Below are 16,740 nucleotides of genomic sequence, written 5' to 3'. Positions count from 1 at the left end.
ATAGCTATAATATAATTTCTAAAATGTAAAACTATAAATTAATTATAAATTGATTTATAAATAATATATAAATATGTCATAAAACCACTGCATGCTAAAAATAAGATAAATTCAAAACTAAGTATTCCCATTAACAAGACATAGTGTTTATGTAAGCATTTTCCTCATTACCATTAGACATTAGTATAGTAACAATAAAATTTCATTTTTAGTAGATTTCCTGGTATGCTCTATGACAGATGTATTTTAGAATCTTAATATTTATATATTTTATATTTTTAGCTTTAGAGCACACAATGATTGAACAACATTTTAGCACATCTCTATATACTTGTATAGTGTTAATTGAAAAACTTAAAAACTTGTCATCTTTCAAATTATAAGAAGAATCAAGCCATCACAATTCACACTTTAAGAGACTACTACGACATCTCTGAAACTGTATATTGCTATTCACAGGACACTTTCCATATCATGCATATTGGGTCATCATGACATCACCAACTAATCAATCACAGTGATTATAAACATGAACTACTATATAACACACTGAACTACTTTCAATTCTACTATCAATAGTTTTCTAAGAGAATGATACATTCCAAGATTTTTTTAAAAAAACACTCCAGTTCTGGGATTCACAATCTTCTACAGTGCAAAGAATTAAGTTTTTGATGTAAAAGGAATTATCCTTAATTTATCTCCTAATTTGTTTATATGTATAGCAATTCAAAATGTAAATATTTTAAATCTATAAAAAGAGAAAAAAAGAGTTTCACGAAAATATAATAATATAAAATGCTAAGAACTAATGATTCAAGGTACCTGGTCATTCTGCTTTTTTTCATATACAAGTTTCTGAGGAGTAGGTGCTATTCCAGGTGTGAAATTTAGTTTTGGAATATGTCTGTTAGAAGGTAACTCCACTGAAAAAGATGGTGGGGTGAAACTGCCGTTCTCTATTTTGCTGAACTGAGGGTCAAGCATACTATATGAGTCCATGCCTTGAGACTATAGGAAAGAAGATAAAATCATTTACATTACCAAAATATATAAACTAGAGAAGAGGAAAGTCAAAATAGTGAAATTAAAATAAGTGAAAAGGGCAGGGGTTACAAAAGAAAATGTCCTAAGGCAAGGCAACCCATCAGTAATTGACAGAACTTACTAGGAAGAGAGTAGTTATCAGTGAAGGCTACACTCAAGAGCACCTTTCCCTCTGCCTTCCCTACTCCTGCTCCTCTCCATCCTCAAGCTCCATTCCTGTAGGTTACCTTCTAAAGACAGGAAATCTGAGTTTCATTAACCCATAATCCAGGTGACAAGATTTCTAAGGGATTTTAGTATCATTGCCATTATCTTTCTGATCTAGCTTAACTCTGGCAATTCAAAGGAAAAAAAATGATAGCTAACAATATGACATTAGATGTTAAAGTGTCAAGCTTTAATTATAATCTATGCATTTTCTAATTGATTAAAATTTTATTTCCTAAGAAAATTATTTGCTATACTTTGAAAGAGAAATCATCTTGGGATCCATGTGAGGGCTGGACATCACAATTTGATATAAAGTAATCTGATTACTATGTTTGAACAGATGAATTGCTCAATAATCACATGAACCCAAAGTAAGAATCCCTAAGTGAACTGTCCTTGGCAGCTCATCAGTAACAAGCAGAATCAAATGTTATGCAAACATAGGCCTAGTCACATTACCAGCCGTCCAAAGAGATTCTCATAAGCAATCAATTAAAATATTCTTAAGGCATAGATTTCTCACCTGGAAAGCTTTAAAAAGAACTAAAGGCTCAAAATTTTCTTTAAAATAATTTTCTCCAGTATTCAGACATTTAGATCATTAGGTGGCACGTCACAATTGCTGAAATAACTTATAGAATTTTTTTTAAAATCTCACCTGGACTAGGCCAAGATCTTCCTTGCTACTTAGTCTTTGATAGTTTACACTAATGAAAAGAAAAATTTAGGTCAAAAACATAAATTGAAATAAAATTGACTGTCCTTTACTGTATTTAAAATTCATACTTTTCTACACAAAACACATAGAAACCTAAGTAAATCATTACAGGGTCATAATATTACTCAGTTTTATAAAAATTATATTAATACTAGCGATAGACATTTTTATGATAAGGTAGTCAAACAAAGTGTACAAAATCTGGATCATTTGATGAAGGTCTTAATCATTGCATAATACTGTTAACAGCCAAAAAAACAAAAACTGGGGGTAGAAGGTAAGTATTTTATACATTTTCCAGTGAGTAAAAGTGTTGCTAATAACCAGTTTAAACACCTAATAACATAAATCCTAGCTAAAACCTACTTGGTTTCTGTATCATCAAGGCAGAGTTTAGAAGGTACACAGTGAGGCGACATTGGAAGTTCTAAATTATGCTTTCTTAGGGGCATTTTTATGTCTCTATTCATGTTCACATGGGTTGGTTTTCTCACAGTTTCTACAATAAAAAATATATAATTTTAAAATCAGAACAAAAATATTGTAAAAGTACTGTTTAATAGATCATGTTCATTACATAAATGTACATCTAAAAAATTTTACTAAAACATTTACATTATATCAGTGCTAAAATAAATCATTACAATATAAACAATTACCACAGAGACTTTAAAACATATTTTTCTTCATCATATATATTCCACATTATAGCTTCCCTATTAATTTAGTTCTACTTTTTCTTACACCAAGATTTCTCTGATCTCCAGACTAGATTAGATACTATGTTATATATTCCCACGGTACTATATATATTTTCCCTTTCTCTGGTCAGTACTTTCACCTACTCTATTTTTGTGATACACCCACCCAAACTATATACATAGTTATAGTGTAGATTTTATATCTTCTTATAAAACTCTGCCTCAAGCCAGGCACAGTGGCTCATGTCTGTAATCCCAGTTACTAAGGAGGCTGCAGTTGGAGGATTGCTTGAGGCCAAGAGTTCAAGACCAGCTTGGGCAACACAGTGAAACCCTGTCTTTAAAAACAAAACAAAATAAAACTCTTGTCTCTCTGGATAAAATAATTGATTTGGCAGTAGCCATCTGACTAAAGGTGAACCAATAATAGTATCCCATTCTGCTAGTTATAAGCGAAATTTTTTCACTGTGAGATTGCTACCAGTAGCACAAGGAAATATTCTTACAGTGGAATTTTAAAATGTGGGACCGGAGAAACAATTCTCAGTATTTCCTTGATGGCAAAACTAGAGGAGGTGAGTAATATTAGTTTCTCAAGGCCATGTTTTGAGCCTCAATAATAAAGACAGTCCGAGAGAATAAAGTTAATAACTGAAGTGAAAAAGAATCTTGATAGTATTCAAGTCCCTGTTTCAAGTCATCTCTGAGGCCCACTGCACCATCACCCTTCCTGTTAAAGGAGTAAAAAGATAACTGTTTTGAATTTCTGTCATTTGCAGCCATGAGTCCTGATTAATAAAGCTTGCTTTCTGTTTTATCCTCAGCACCCAATAGAGTACTTACAGTGGGTACCCAATAAAAATATGCTGAAAAAATAAATGAAAAGAAAGTGCAGGAGTTCAGGACATTATCCCAAAATAAGCCATCTTGCTATTTAAGAAAACAGCAGAAGCAGGAAGGTTACTCTCAGCTTTCCCCTGAAGCAGGTCATAAAACCCTCATTCGAGAGGTGCTCTGGTTATACTTGGAAGAAAATAATATCCCTATCTCTGAAGACACAGGGTCACAAAGAAGAATCTGAACAAAGAGGCCTTGCTAAGATCTCCTTAGTTTATTACTATTGGATCATTCTTTTAAAAATCCAATCATACTTCTTGAGGACTATACACTTTTTCATCAAACCTGGCAAGAAAAATACACAAGTTTAGCCATTTCTTCCAATCTTAAGATCTTAAATTTCTTATCAAGGCTCTTGTGTCACATAAAACTTACTAAATAAATCTGTATGCTTTTCTCCTGTTAATCTGTCTTTTGTTATTGAGGCTTTTGCCATAAACCTAGCAATGGATGAGGAAATATATTTTTATTCCCCTTCAACTGGGAATAAATAAAGGTAAATACATCAAAAAGATTTACAACAAAAAGTTTTATTCTCAAAGTCCATGAACAATGTATTTATTCTTTCTAAAGTGTAACTAAATTTACTTGTGTAAACTGTTATCTGTGGAGGGAAAAAAAAATGATGGAGAAAGGAAATGAGGAAATATTAACAATATTCTAATCAATTTCTATCCCTTCCTGATAAATTGTCTTATTTTTATGCTCATTTTTAGCAGTTCTTTTAAAAATTAAATATCAGACACAAGTTCCTCTAAAAGAGGAACAATATACTCTAATTAAGCTTTTTATTTACTTGAAGTATCAAAATATATGACAAAATGGACTTTATTTTGCAGTATTAGACTGCTATGATTAACATCCCAGGAAAGTGTAATAAATAATTCAAGTGATGACATAGGAAACTAGTCATTGAGGCAAAAATCTTTCCAGATCTTCCTTTCATACCTATCCTCTAAATAGTAAAGAATAGTTAATTTGTTGACGTGTACTAACATTTATTCCCTGCTCTCTAGCTAAACTTTGGTAACTACCTGCCTGTATAGAATAATGTAACAACTGTACTATAATAAGTTTAGTGACACCTAATAAATTAATTTTATATAGCACATACACAACATAAAAATAAAAAATGGATTAAGCAACAAAACGTTTTAAGCAGATATTAACTAGGCATCTAATTTAAGAGAGCAACCAAATTTTAAAATTAATTTTCCACATGCTTTGAGCTCGAAAATTACAAACTAATTAGAAGGCTAAACATTATTATGATCACATCAAGTTCAAAACAGAATGCAATTGGAACGACTTACCAGGAATTTTCTTCTTGCAAGATATCTGATTTACCATATATAGGTTAAGAATGTCTAAGCTGACAGCAGAGTTTTTGACAGGAGATAAAACTCCCAGTGATTTCATTTTTGATTTTAACCTGTGTTTTTCAAAATATTCCTAAAATAATTAAAAATTAAAAAGAATGCAGCAAATATGTGGTTTTAGACAGAATCATAAATAATAAAAAAGCAATCATGTTATTAAGTCATTGACTTGATACTTTTATATTTTGTGACATCTTTATATATTAATACATTACAATTAATCATAACTTGCAGTTTGCCTAAAGACTAAATTTCACAGCCTTTTATGATCTTCCTTAAGCATAACCTTTAAAACAGAATGCTATAAAGCTATTCTTTGAAATCAAAAGATTAGAAATTATCTCTATATGGAAAGTTAAAAAAATCTGGTAACAGAACAATTCTGACAGGATAAAATCTTGTTTTTCTACAAAGTATGCTATTCTGCAGACATAGAAAACCTTAAAAATATGCACAGCTGAGTGCCATTAAAAGTCAACAGAAATGAAGAAAAAAAAAGCTATGTGCAAATTAATCTGCAACCAAAGCCAATTTCATTTATTTGTTATCCCTCCATGATTCCTAGATGTTTGTTTTTTTGACAAGACTTGCACATAATTATCACTTTATCCAGTTTTTATTTTCTTTCTGTTTGAACTGTTATTATTCTTTCTTATTGCCATTCTTTTCCTTTCAGGTTACATCATTAATTAATTTAAATAAAAATTAACTAATATTTATTTATCAAGCAACTATTATGTGCTAGGTTGTGAAAACATCTTCTCTTCCATTAAATAACTCATAATATAATGCTGTGAATGTAATTATAAATGTGAAATTGTCAGAAATGAGAAAAAGCTAAATGGCAAAATATTTGGTGCAAGAGGTCATAATTTGAAGAGGTTACATATCATATTTATTTTCAAGAAGTTGAGGCTCTTTCACATTAACATTTCAGAATATTGTTAATTATAACTTTTAAGTTTGTAAAAATCTTGTAAGAACTATAAGAGACTTGCCAATGATCACACACAAAAAAGTAAATGTCTTGTTTTACACAATAAATCATAGATAAAAGGTATTTGTTCATATTTCATTTGAGTGATCTGGAACTCCAAATTAGACTAAAATGTATTTTTAGACCACACCATGGTTAAGCAATGAAATAACAGGATCTTCGGGATGTAAATATTTTTCCACCTTGAAACAACAACTCAGTCAATGCTAGATCTTATAATTGATTGTGTCCTGTAATTAAGAAGTTGTTAGTTCATCTGTACAAAGTACAATGGCACTGTACTTTGTGATGGATAAGACCATAGTGAGGAAGATGATGACACAAATAAATACAACTGAGTGTGATTGGGGATGGTATCAAATCCTAGGAAAGGTACGGAAATTATTGTTTGGGGGTAGGGTGGGTACAGGGAAGGGAGGAGGACATGGAAGACTTCTTTGGAAATGAGTTCTAAGATAGATGGATGAGTCAGAGCTATCCAAAGAGGGTAGGAATATAAGGTTCCAGGAATAAGGAAGAACAATACAAAGACTGTCAAAGGGACTAAGCCTTTATTCCAGGAAACATGTTGAAGAAGTTTGTCCCATATTATCCAGCCATCATGATAGTCTCTAATATCTGTTCCAAGAAAGAACAGAAGTATGTAACTAACTGATTCACTTGACAAGACTAAGCTCAATTTTTTTGTCAAGTCTCACTTGGTAAAAACAACTAGAAAACAATTTGAAAAGAACTAGAAAACTTTCAGAAACTAAGTAATCAAATTTCAACTTGAAAAGAGTCATTAAAAAGGAACAACCAGAGAGATAGAAATAAAATCTGGAGAATGTACCAAAGAAATAACAGAAAGAATTTGCTTTGTGTAGGAGATGACAACGTAATAAAATAAATTGGACTGACAAATATCCTTTCAATTGACAGCATAAAGTTCATTGTTGACTTTAGCAAGATGACTGAGAAATGAATGGGATGCAATATAAAAGGGGATAGCTGGGAAGGAAAAGAATCCAGAGACTGCCACTATCCTGCTTTTATAATATCACTCCGTTGTTTTTATTGAAATTTTACTACCTTTGATCATATTAATATTATGTTTTTTTTCTGTTTTAGAACTTTATATAAAGGAATCTTACTGCTTATATCCTGTGAGTTTCTTCTTTTGCTCAACATTATGTATTTGAGATTCATCTGCATTAATTATATGTAGCTTATACATTTGCACTGCTATGCTATTACTTGGATATGCCATAATTTGTTTAACCATTCTACTGTTCTACTGCTAATGGATGTTGGGGCAGTTCCCTTTCCTTCTCCTTCCTTCCCCTTGCCTGTCTTCTTTCTCCATCTCTCTGTTTGCTATTTCAGCATAACAATGACCCAAACAAATCTTGTACATATCGAAAAGGGCACATGTACAAGGGTTTCTTTGCTCAGTTGTAAGGTATATACATGCTCAGCCTCACTATGGAATGCAATCAGTGTAATAAAAAATAAAGACAAAATAAATGGAAGTAGTACACAGGTTATGACACCATTACTGTATATCATTTATCTAGGTAATAAATGATTATTTAAATTAGAATACCAATACTCAGGTAGTGAGAAGTGGTCAGATCTGGGATACATTTTGGAACTAGAAGGACAGCAGGAATCAACAATGATCTTTAAGTCTCTGACTGAGCAAAATACATGGCTAATCAAGCTATCAACAAGGATGTAGAAGACCAAAGGAAGATGGCCTCCAGTTTCACTTAGGTGAATATATTAGTGGTAGAAAAGCACTTCAAGGTCATGAGTCTCATAAGGCTGACAAAAATAAAAACATTTTTTCTTTACCTTTTGCTTTCTTCTTTCCTGCTTGATCAGAACCCGGGACCTGAAAAAAGAAGCAGAATAAAATATACAGTGATTAAAGAAATGGCCTTTAAGACAATTGCCAGTTTAGCTTAATTGAAGATTTAGAGTTAAAATCTAAAACTGTAGTATCATTGCATTTTTTTCTGAAAAGAAACTATAAAAATATTCTTAAAGTATTTATAGTATGATGTTTCACAAAATTTTCTTAGGAAATCCAATATCTAATAAAAAATACTGCATGCCAATGATGAATAATTAAGTATAAAATAAATCTGAATTCTAATGCTAAGACAAGCAAAAAAAAATGCATTGGAAAGAATATATCCCTGAAACATCTGAGAGCAATATTCTCGGTCAACATTCTTTTTTCTTTGTATTTCAACATTCTACTGAAATCTACAGAGAACAGAGAGGAAGTTGAAATCTATTTGGGATCTAAGGAAATGTGAAGTGTATTGCTAGAGCAACATCAGTTACATTAACATATCAGCTATATGTACTTGAAATCTCATATCTATGTCTTAATCTGTTCAGGCTGCTATAACAAAATACTATAAAGCCAGGGAGCTTACCAAAAGAGAAATTTATTCCTCACAGTTCTAGAGGCTAGGAAGTCCAAGATCGAGGCAACAACAGATTCGATGTCTGGTGAGTGCCCACTTTCTGGTTTACAGATGACATTTTTTTGCTGTATCCTCATTTGGTAAAAGGGGTGAGCTGACTCAATGTAGCCTCTTTCACAAGGGTATGAATCTGAATCACGAAGACACTGCCCTTGTGACCCAATCACCTTCCAGAGCCATCCCCTCCTAATATCATCACCTTGGGAGTCAGGATTTTAACATACCAACTTGGGGGAAAGACAAAAGTTCAGATAATAGCATCTTCTTTTTAAAAAAAACCTAGTAGTTCTGGATGTGCTTTGTATCTATAATCCTTGAGACAAATACAGCACTGAAGACCAATGATAGTGCAGTATTTAATGGTTATAAGATATTTGTTCTATTAATAACAGTGGAACACTATAAAATATTCATGACAGTATTATCAGATTTACATAACTTTTAGACATGCATAACACTATGGTCTCAAATTCAAGATTTATGTAAGAATAAGCAAAATGACACTGTGTCTTAACTGTATAATATCTAATATCAAAATAATAATTGCTAATACTAAATAGCATATATCTTCCACCATTCTAGATACTTCAGACACTTTACATGTATAAGCTCATTTAATTCCATGGCAACTCTGTAAGGTAGGTCCTATTTCTGTACCCACTTTACTAATGAGGAAACTAAGGCAAAGACAGGTTAAGTAACTTCCTCAAGATCATACTGCTTATAAGTGGTAGAGGCAGAATTCAAATCCAGGGTTTCTGATATTGGAGTTCTTAGCCAAAACTGCCTTTCAAGTATGTCAACTGAGAATATACAAAGTTGTTCATTTTTCCCAGTGACTTTCATAAAATTTACCAATGACAAATACTGAATACCCCAGACTTTGCTACTTATTGAATATGTTCTTTAATATACTTCCCATTAACTTTGTTCCCCCATGCAAGAACTAACCAGGCCTAACCCTACTTAGTTTCTGAAATCAGGCATGTTCAAGATGGACTCGCTAGAGTCCAGCTGACTCATTAGCTATGTCTTAATTGACGATTTGAACTCATTGAGCAAAGAACCCTATATATTCTGCATGCAGCATCGTAAGTGTACTGCTGCCATTCAAACTTTACAAAGAAAAATGAAAAAAATTTTCATTTTACCAACTTATTTGCTAAGACTAAGGAGGACCTGAGAAATTAGTTTATTCTCCATCATTTTAAAACTCGCAAAGCTTATGCACAGAAAGCAAAGTGACTTTTCAAAGTTCAGAAATATAAAAATTATAACAGCTGGCAATATTACGCAATCCAGACTAAAAAGGGATAACAAAAATGTTTATTGTATAAGCAGTTTCCATGTTATAGAGCTCAGTAAAATTAAGAAATCAAAGTAAATATAGTCTTCATATATGTATGCATTGTGTGATTTTATTCCAGGCTGATTTTCTCTTATCCAGGACATTCATGGCTATCACCAAATTCTACATACTACTTAATGCCCATCCCTATGTGCCTAAGAAAAAAATTAATTAGGAATTTAAGACCAATATCTACATCAGCCTAGCAATCACTAGACTGCAGTGAAAATGAAAAAGGATTCTGACATATATGTCAAAGGTCATTTCTTAAACAGAACATTTTAGATTATTATTAAGGCTATCACTGTTATTAATAGAATGGTATGTCCACATAAACTAAATATTGTCCCGAATATAGTCACTCTCAATTATTTGCACTAAAGAAGAAGAGTGCATCGGTCAGAATTCTTATAAGCAATAGAAAGTATATTTGGCTGACTCAAACAGAAAATAAATTTATTAAAAGAAAAATGGATAGCCAAACAGACCTGCTGAGAAGGCATGCTTGTCAAATGGCAAGAACAAGGAAGTCTAGGCAGTTTTGGGAATATGGCCAAAATCATGCAACAATTATTCTCATAAGGATACCACTGCTGGCACTGGTGAATACTGGATACTGCTGACTATACCATTTCCACTCCTGGACAGCATTTCCCCTGGCATCTCTGTCCCTGAAAATTCAATCCTGCTGCAGCTCCTGCAACTGCCTACTATAAAAACAGATGCACTGCAGTCCCTATTTTCTTGGGTCACTAATTCCTGATTCAATGTACAAGGCAAGAACACCAAAACTGAGTTTAGATCATGTACCCATTCACTAGCTGCAAAACAGACTGGGAAACAAGTATCTAGGCTTGTTTATTTGTTTTTTGTTGTTGTTTGTTTGTTTGTTTTTTCAGCTTCTATAGAGGAAAGCGGCCTGTACCTTTCACCAAAACTCCTAAGGTGGTAGACAGATATACCACACATAAACAGGGGCCGCAGATACTGGTATGCCAAAGAACACAAATGTCTACTACACTGCTACAATAAAATGAAAATAGGTAATGATCCAAAAGTCATTTTTATTTGGCTATGTCGGGATATATGTACTCCTTAATAGTTGCTTCTTGTGGTTTGCTTAGGCTAATATAAAAATAAGACAACAGTAATAAGAGACTATATTCCCTAAGTAGTAGGGGAAACCAGCCGGAACTTTATATATGACAAAAATAAATTATAATTAAAAGGACTTGCTAATGAATCCCTAGTAGTCATTGCTAAAAGCATTCCACACTGACTACTGCAGTATTATGTATGTAGTCAACTGTCATAATTACATTGTAAATGATCTCTTTGATTTTATGCAAATGTTCTCCAATATATTTTACTACATAAGTAATTGCTTTAAAACACAGCTCTAATTATCATTTAGGGATATGACTTCCATAGCATGCCCCTACTTAGCTTTCAATGTTGTTTTACATTCTTCAACTTACGTACTACAACACTCAACCAAACTAAAATAAGTGTTTCTCTAATTTTTGTCTTGAAATTTAAATTACTAGAGGACTGGGAGTGAGCTAGAAAGTGGGAATGAGGTTCATCTTTTTTAAACAGCAATTACTACGTTGTTCTGGAAAATGAATTTTTAAAGAAATATGTACAATCATCTCTTTCAATGAAAGTTTGAATTAACAATATTAGTTGTCATTATAATAGGTATTGATTCAAAATCATTTTGTAGTTAAAAGAAAATTGGTAGGTCATAACCTCTTCATAGAATCCTCCACAAGTTATCTATTCTAGATAGTAGTAACATAAATATTTGTTACATTATTCTTTGCTAAGAAAGAAAAAAATTAAAAACAAAAAAGTATAAAAGGGTTAAAGAAGAGAAGGGAGGGAGAAGGGAAGAGAAAGGAGAGAAAGGAGAAAAAAGGAGTAGAGGGAGAGGGAAAAACAACCATGCCAATTACAGAAACGCATCAGGGCATTTCTGCTCCTTGCTATTACTTCTAGTAAGGAAAGGTTTAAAGGAAAATGCTAAAGAAATACTTTCTTTTTTAAAAAAATTAAAAAGACACAAATGCAATAAAGTTGCCAAAGAAATGTTTAAAAAAAACCACTAACGTACATTTTACATGGAGTATGCAAGAGATATTGAAACTGTATTAGAAATTAAAGACTATGAGTGTCATATAAACACCATACACTGTCAGTATTAACTTGTTCTTTTTTGCTTCTTTTGTTTTGTTTTGCTTTTTAGTTTCTTGATCAGTTTGTTTTCTTAGGGGCATTGTGTCATGCAAAAGAAACTGCTCCAGACTGTTAAGCTCTTATAATAATATCTTAAATTTGATGAAAAGTGGAAAATTTAAAGAAAATTAATAGCCCAATAATTAGCAAATGAAAAACAGGATTTTATGGTTTCGTGACACTGAAATTAATATTAACCTAAAACATCAAAATCTAACATTGTTAGCTGGTAGGCTTATTAACATTCAAGACAGTAACTAGCCTAGAAAAAGTACTTACATTGGCTTTCCACAAAACTAAAGCAGGTCGACCTGATGTGTTAGGAATAGTAATGATATATGTTAGAATGTTATGGCTTTTAAGTAACTTCTCTTATAATGCAACAGAAAAAGTTTTCACATAAGTATGAATTACTAAAAAAAGGTATTAAGGAAAAAAACGTTAAACCAATAAAGCAAAAATTCATCTTATATTTAGAATACAGAGCCTAATTAAAATAAGTTCTCGGAGACCGAATTATTGCAGTATTTTCACACAGAAAACACTGTTCCACAGCTACAAGCTGTAATCATAAACACGAACAGCCATTTCCTGAGTCACACAGTGGAAGATATTTCAGAATGCAAATGACACTCCAACACAGAGGTATATTTCAAGTTATTTCCATTATCACTAGTTCAAGAAGAAAAAAATGAATATACTCACAGTTCCATTAGTACTATCTCTAAAATTTACAAATAGTCTTGAAACATTTAACATATTTTCATCAAAATAACGAAACTGGTTTTTAGATGCAATTTGGCAACTAATTTTATAGCTACAAACTTCGTAAGATTTCCACACAAACATTCCTGATAGTCTTACAGATAGCTAGACACGGATTTGAATTTTAATAAGCAATATTATAAATACCATAAAACCTCTACATCCCTAAAACAAACTTTTTTTCTAATACTTTAAGTTCTAGGGTATATATGCACAACATGCAGGTTTGTTACATAGCTATACACGTACCATGTTGGTTTGCTGCACCAATCAACTCGTCATTTACATTAGGTATTTCTCCTAATGCTATCCCTGCCCCAGCCCCCCACCCACCAACAGGCCCCAGTGTGTGATGTTCCCTATCCTGTGTCCATGTGTTCTCATTGTTCAACTCCCACCTATGAATGAGAACATGTGCTGTTTGGTTTTCTGTCCTTGTGATAGTTTGCTGAGAATGATGGTTTCCAGCTTCATCCAGGTCCCCGCAAAGGACATAAATTCATCCTTTTCTATGGCTGCATAGTATTCCATGGTGTATATGTACCACATTTTCTTAATTCAGTCTAACATTGATGGACATTTGGGTTGGTTCCAAGTCTTTGCTATTGTGAATAGTGCCACAATAAACATATGTGTGCATGTGTCTTTATCATAGAATGATTTATAATCCTTTGGGTATATGCCCAGTAATGGGATTGCTGGGTCAAACGGTATTTCTAGTTCTAGATCCTTGAGGAATCGCCACACTGTCTTCCACAATGGTTGAACTAATTTACACTCCCACCAACAGTGTAAAAGTGTTCCTATTTCTCCACATCCTCCCCAGCATCTGTTGTTTCCTGATTTTTTAATGATCACCATTCTAACTGGCATGAGATGGTATCTCATTGTGGTTTTGATTTGCATTTCTCTGATGACCAGTAATGATAAGCATTTTTGCATATGTCTGTTGTATCTGTTGGGTACATAAATGTCTTCTTTTAGAAGTGTCTGTTCATATCCTTTGCCCACTTTTTGATGGGGTTGTTTTTTTTTTTTCTTGTAAATTTGTTTAAGTTCTTCATAGAGTCTGGATATTAGCCCTTTGTCTGATGGGTAGATTGTAAAAATTTTCTCCCATTCTGTAGGTTGCCTGTTTTACACTGCTGATAGTTTCTTTTGCTGTGCAGAAGCTCTTTAGTTTAATTAGATCCCATTTGTCTATTTTGGCTTTCGTTGCCATTGCTTTTGGTGTTTTAGTCATGAAGTCTTTGCCCATGCCTATGTCCTGAATGGTATTGCCTAGGTTTTCTTCTAGGGTTTTTATAGTGTTAGGTCTTACATTTAATTCTTTAATCCACCTTGAGTTAATTTTGGTATACTGTGTAAGGAAGGGATCCAGTTTCAGCTTTCTACATATGGCTAGCCAGTTTTCCCAGCACCATTTATTAAATAGGGAATCCTTTCCCCCTTTCTTGTTTTTGTCAGGTTTGTCAAAGATCAGATGGTTGTAGATGTGTGTGGTGTTATTTCTGAGGCCTCTGTTCTGTTCCATTGGTCTATATATCTGTTTTGGTACCAGTACTATGCTGTTTTGGTTACTGTAGCCTTGTAGTATAGTTTGAGGTCAGACAGCGTGATGCCTCCAGCTGAAAACCCAACTGTCTCAGCCCAAACTCTCCTTAAGCTGATAAGCAACTTCAGCAAAGTCTCAGGATACAAAATCAATGTGCAAAAATCACAAGCATTCCTATATACCAATAATAGACAAACAGAGAGCCAAATCATGAGTGAACTCCCATTCACAGTTACTAAAAAGAGAATAAAATACCTAGGAATCCAACTTACAAGGGATGTGAAGGACCGCTTCAAGGAGAACTACAAACTACTACTCAACGAAATAAAAGAGGACACAAACAAATGGAAGAACATTCCAAGCTCCTGGATAGGAAGAACCAATATCGTGAAAATGGTCCTACTGCCCAAAGTAATTTACACATTCAATGCTATCCCCCTCAAGCTACCACCGACTTTCTCCACAGAATTGGAAAAAACTACTTTAAAGTTCAAATGGAACCAAAAAAACAAACTTTTTAATATAAATCTTTTAAAATGTAACTGCTGACAAGAAGAAAAAGGGTAGATAATGAACTGAGACTATTATAACACTTACAGTTAAGTTTCAAGGAGTAAAAAAATCACACACTGCATAACGATGGTTCTGTCAAGGACAGACCACTTATACAACAGTGGTCCCATAAAAGTATAATGATGCTGAAAACTTCCTATCATCTAGTGATTGCCCAGTTGTCGTAACATGGTAGCAAACATTACTAACATGTTGTGGTGATCCTGGTACAAATAAACCTACTGTCCTGTAAGTGGTATAAAAGCATAGCACATACAATTATCTATAGCCCATAATACTTGATAATGATGATAAAAGACTGTGTTACTGGTTTATGTATTTATTACTATACTTATTATTTTAGCATACAGTCCTTCGCTTATTTAAAAAAATAGTTAAGTGTAGAACAGCCTCAGGCATGCCCTTCAGAAGGTGTTCCAGAAGAAGGCATTGTTATCACAGGAGATGGTAGCTCCATGCATGTTATTGCCCTGAAGACCTTCCTGTGGAACAAGATGTAGAGGTGAAGACAATGAGAGTGATCATCCCTAACCATGTGAGCCTAGATTAATATGTGTATTTGTGTTTTCATTTTTAATAAAAGTTTGAAAAGTTTTAATAAATTAAAAATAGAAAAAACTTAGACTAAGGATTTAGTCTTGTACCGCTGTTCAATGTGTTTTAAGCAAAGTGTTAGTACGAAAGAGTCAAAAAGTTAAAAAGAATTTGTAACAAACCTGCACGTTGTGCACATGTACCCAAAAATTTAAAGTATAATAATAATAAAATTTTTTTAAAAAGTTTATGAAGTAAAAAATGTTCCAGTAGTTTAAGGTTAATTTATTACTAAACAAAGAAAAACGTAGCCCTTCTCTCCACTGGTTATTCTAGTTATCCATTCGTCTAATTTTTGAAAACTGGCACAAGACAGGGATGCCCTCTCTCACCACTCCTATTTAACATAGTGCTGGAAGTTCTGGCCAGAGCAATCAGGCAGGAGAAGGAAACAAAGGGTATTCAATTAGGAAAAGAGGAAGTCAAATTGTCCCTCTTTGCAGATGACATGATTGTATATCTAGAAAACCCCATTGTCTCAGCCCAAAATCTCCTTAAGCTGATAAACAACTTCAGCAAAGTCTCAGGATACAAAATCAATGTACAAAAATCACAAGCATTCTTGTACACCAATCACAGACAAACAGAGAGCCAAATCATGAGTGAACTCCCATTCACAATTGCTTCAAAGAGAATAAAATACCTAGGAATCCAACTTACAAGGGATGTGAAGGACCTCTTCAAGGAGAACTACAAACCACTGCTCAATGAAATAAAAGAGGATACAAACAAATGGAAGAACATTCCATGCTCATGAGTTGGAAAAATCAATATTGTGAAAATGGCCATACTGCCAAAGGTAATTTATAGATTCAATGCCATCCCCATCAAGCTACCAATGACTTTCTTCACAGAATTGGAAAAAACTACTTTAAAGTTCATATGGAACCAAAAAAGAGCCCGCATCACCAAGTCAATCCTAAGCCAAAAGAACAGAGCTGGAGGCATCATGCTACCTGACTTCAAACTATACTACAAGGCTACAGTAACCAAAACAGCATGGTACTGGTACCACAACAGAGACATAGATCAATGGAACAGAACAGAGTCCTCAGAAATGATGCTGCATATCTACAACTATCTGATCTTTGACAAACCTGGCAAAAACAAGAAATGGGGAAAGGATTCCCTATTTAATAAATGGTGCTGGGAAAACTGGCTAGCCATATGTAGAAAGCTGAAACTGGATCCCTTCCTTACACCTTATACAAAAATTAATTCAAGATGGATTAAAGACT

At 33.2% G+C, this 16,740-nt stretch overlaps 1 protein-coding gene across 6 annotated transcripts in view; it reads right to left on the bottom strand.

The window, feature by feature from the left end:
• The window catches only part of CUNH12orf40 (chromosome unknown C12orf40 homolog), a 127,674-nt gene that overhangs the window by 101,040 nt on the left and 9,894 nt on the right, over positions 1 to 16,740 (bottom strand). For 3 of the 6 annotated variants that reach the window (XM_032173707.2, XM_058426426.1, XM_058426430.1), the window contains exons 2-6: positions 7,786 to 7,825; positions 4,887 to 5,025; positions 2,342 to 2,474; positions 1,916 to 1,964; positions 826 to 1,011 (exon numbers count right to left, since the gene is read on the bottom strand). In XM_032173707.2, the coding sequence (XP_032029598.1) occupies positions 826 to 1,011; positions 1,916 to 1,964; positions 2,342 to 2,474; positions 4,887 to 5,025; positions 7,786 to 7,825 (547 nt within the window). Of the gene's footprint in view, positions 1 to 825; positions 1,012 to 1,168; positions 1,269 to 1,915; positions 1,965 to 2,341; positions 2,475 to 4,886; positions 5,026 to 7,785; positions 7,826 to 8,378; positions 8,479 to 16,740 lie in introns of those variants that run through there. The other 3 variants (XM_058426428.1, XM_058426427.1, XM_058426429.1) reach the window with 3 other exon arrangements.

This window comes from Hylobates moloch, unplaced genomic scaffold, assembly GCF_009828535.3.
Source record: "Hylobates moloch isolate HMO894 unplaced genomic scaffold, HMol_V3 SCAFFOLD_13, whole genome shotgun sequence".
Classification (NCBI taxonomy): domain Eukaryota; kingdom Metazoa; phylum Chordata; class Mammalia; order Primates; family Hylobatidae; genus Hylobates; species Hylobates moloch.
The sequence above is the reverse complement of the archived record's forward strand: the minus strand, read 5'-3'. Positions and strand labels throughout refer to the sequence as shown.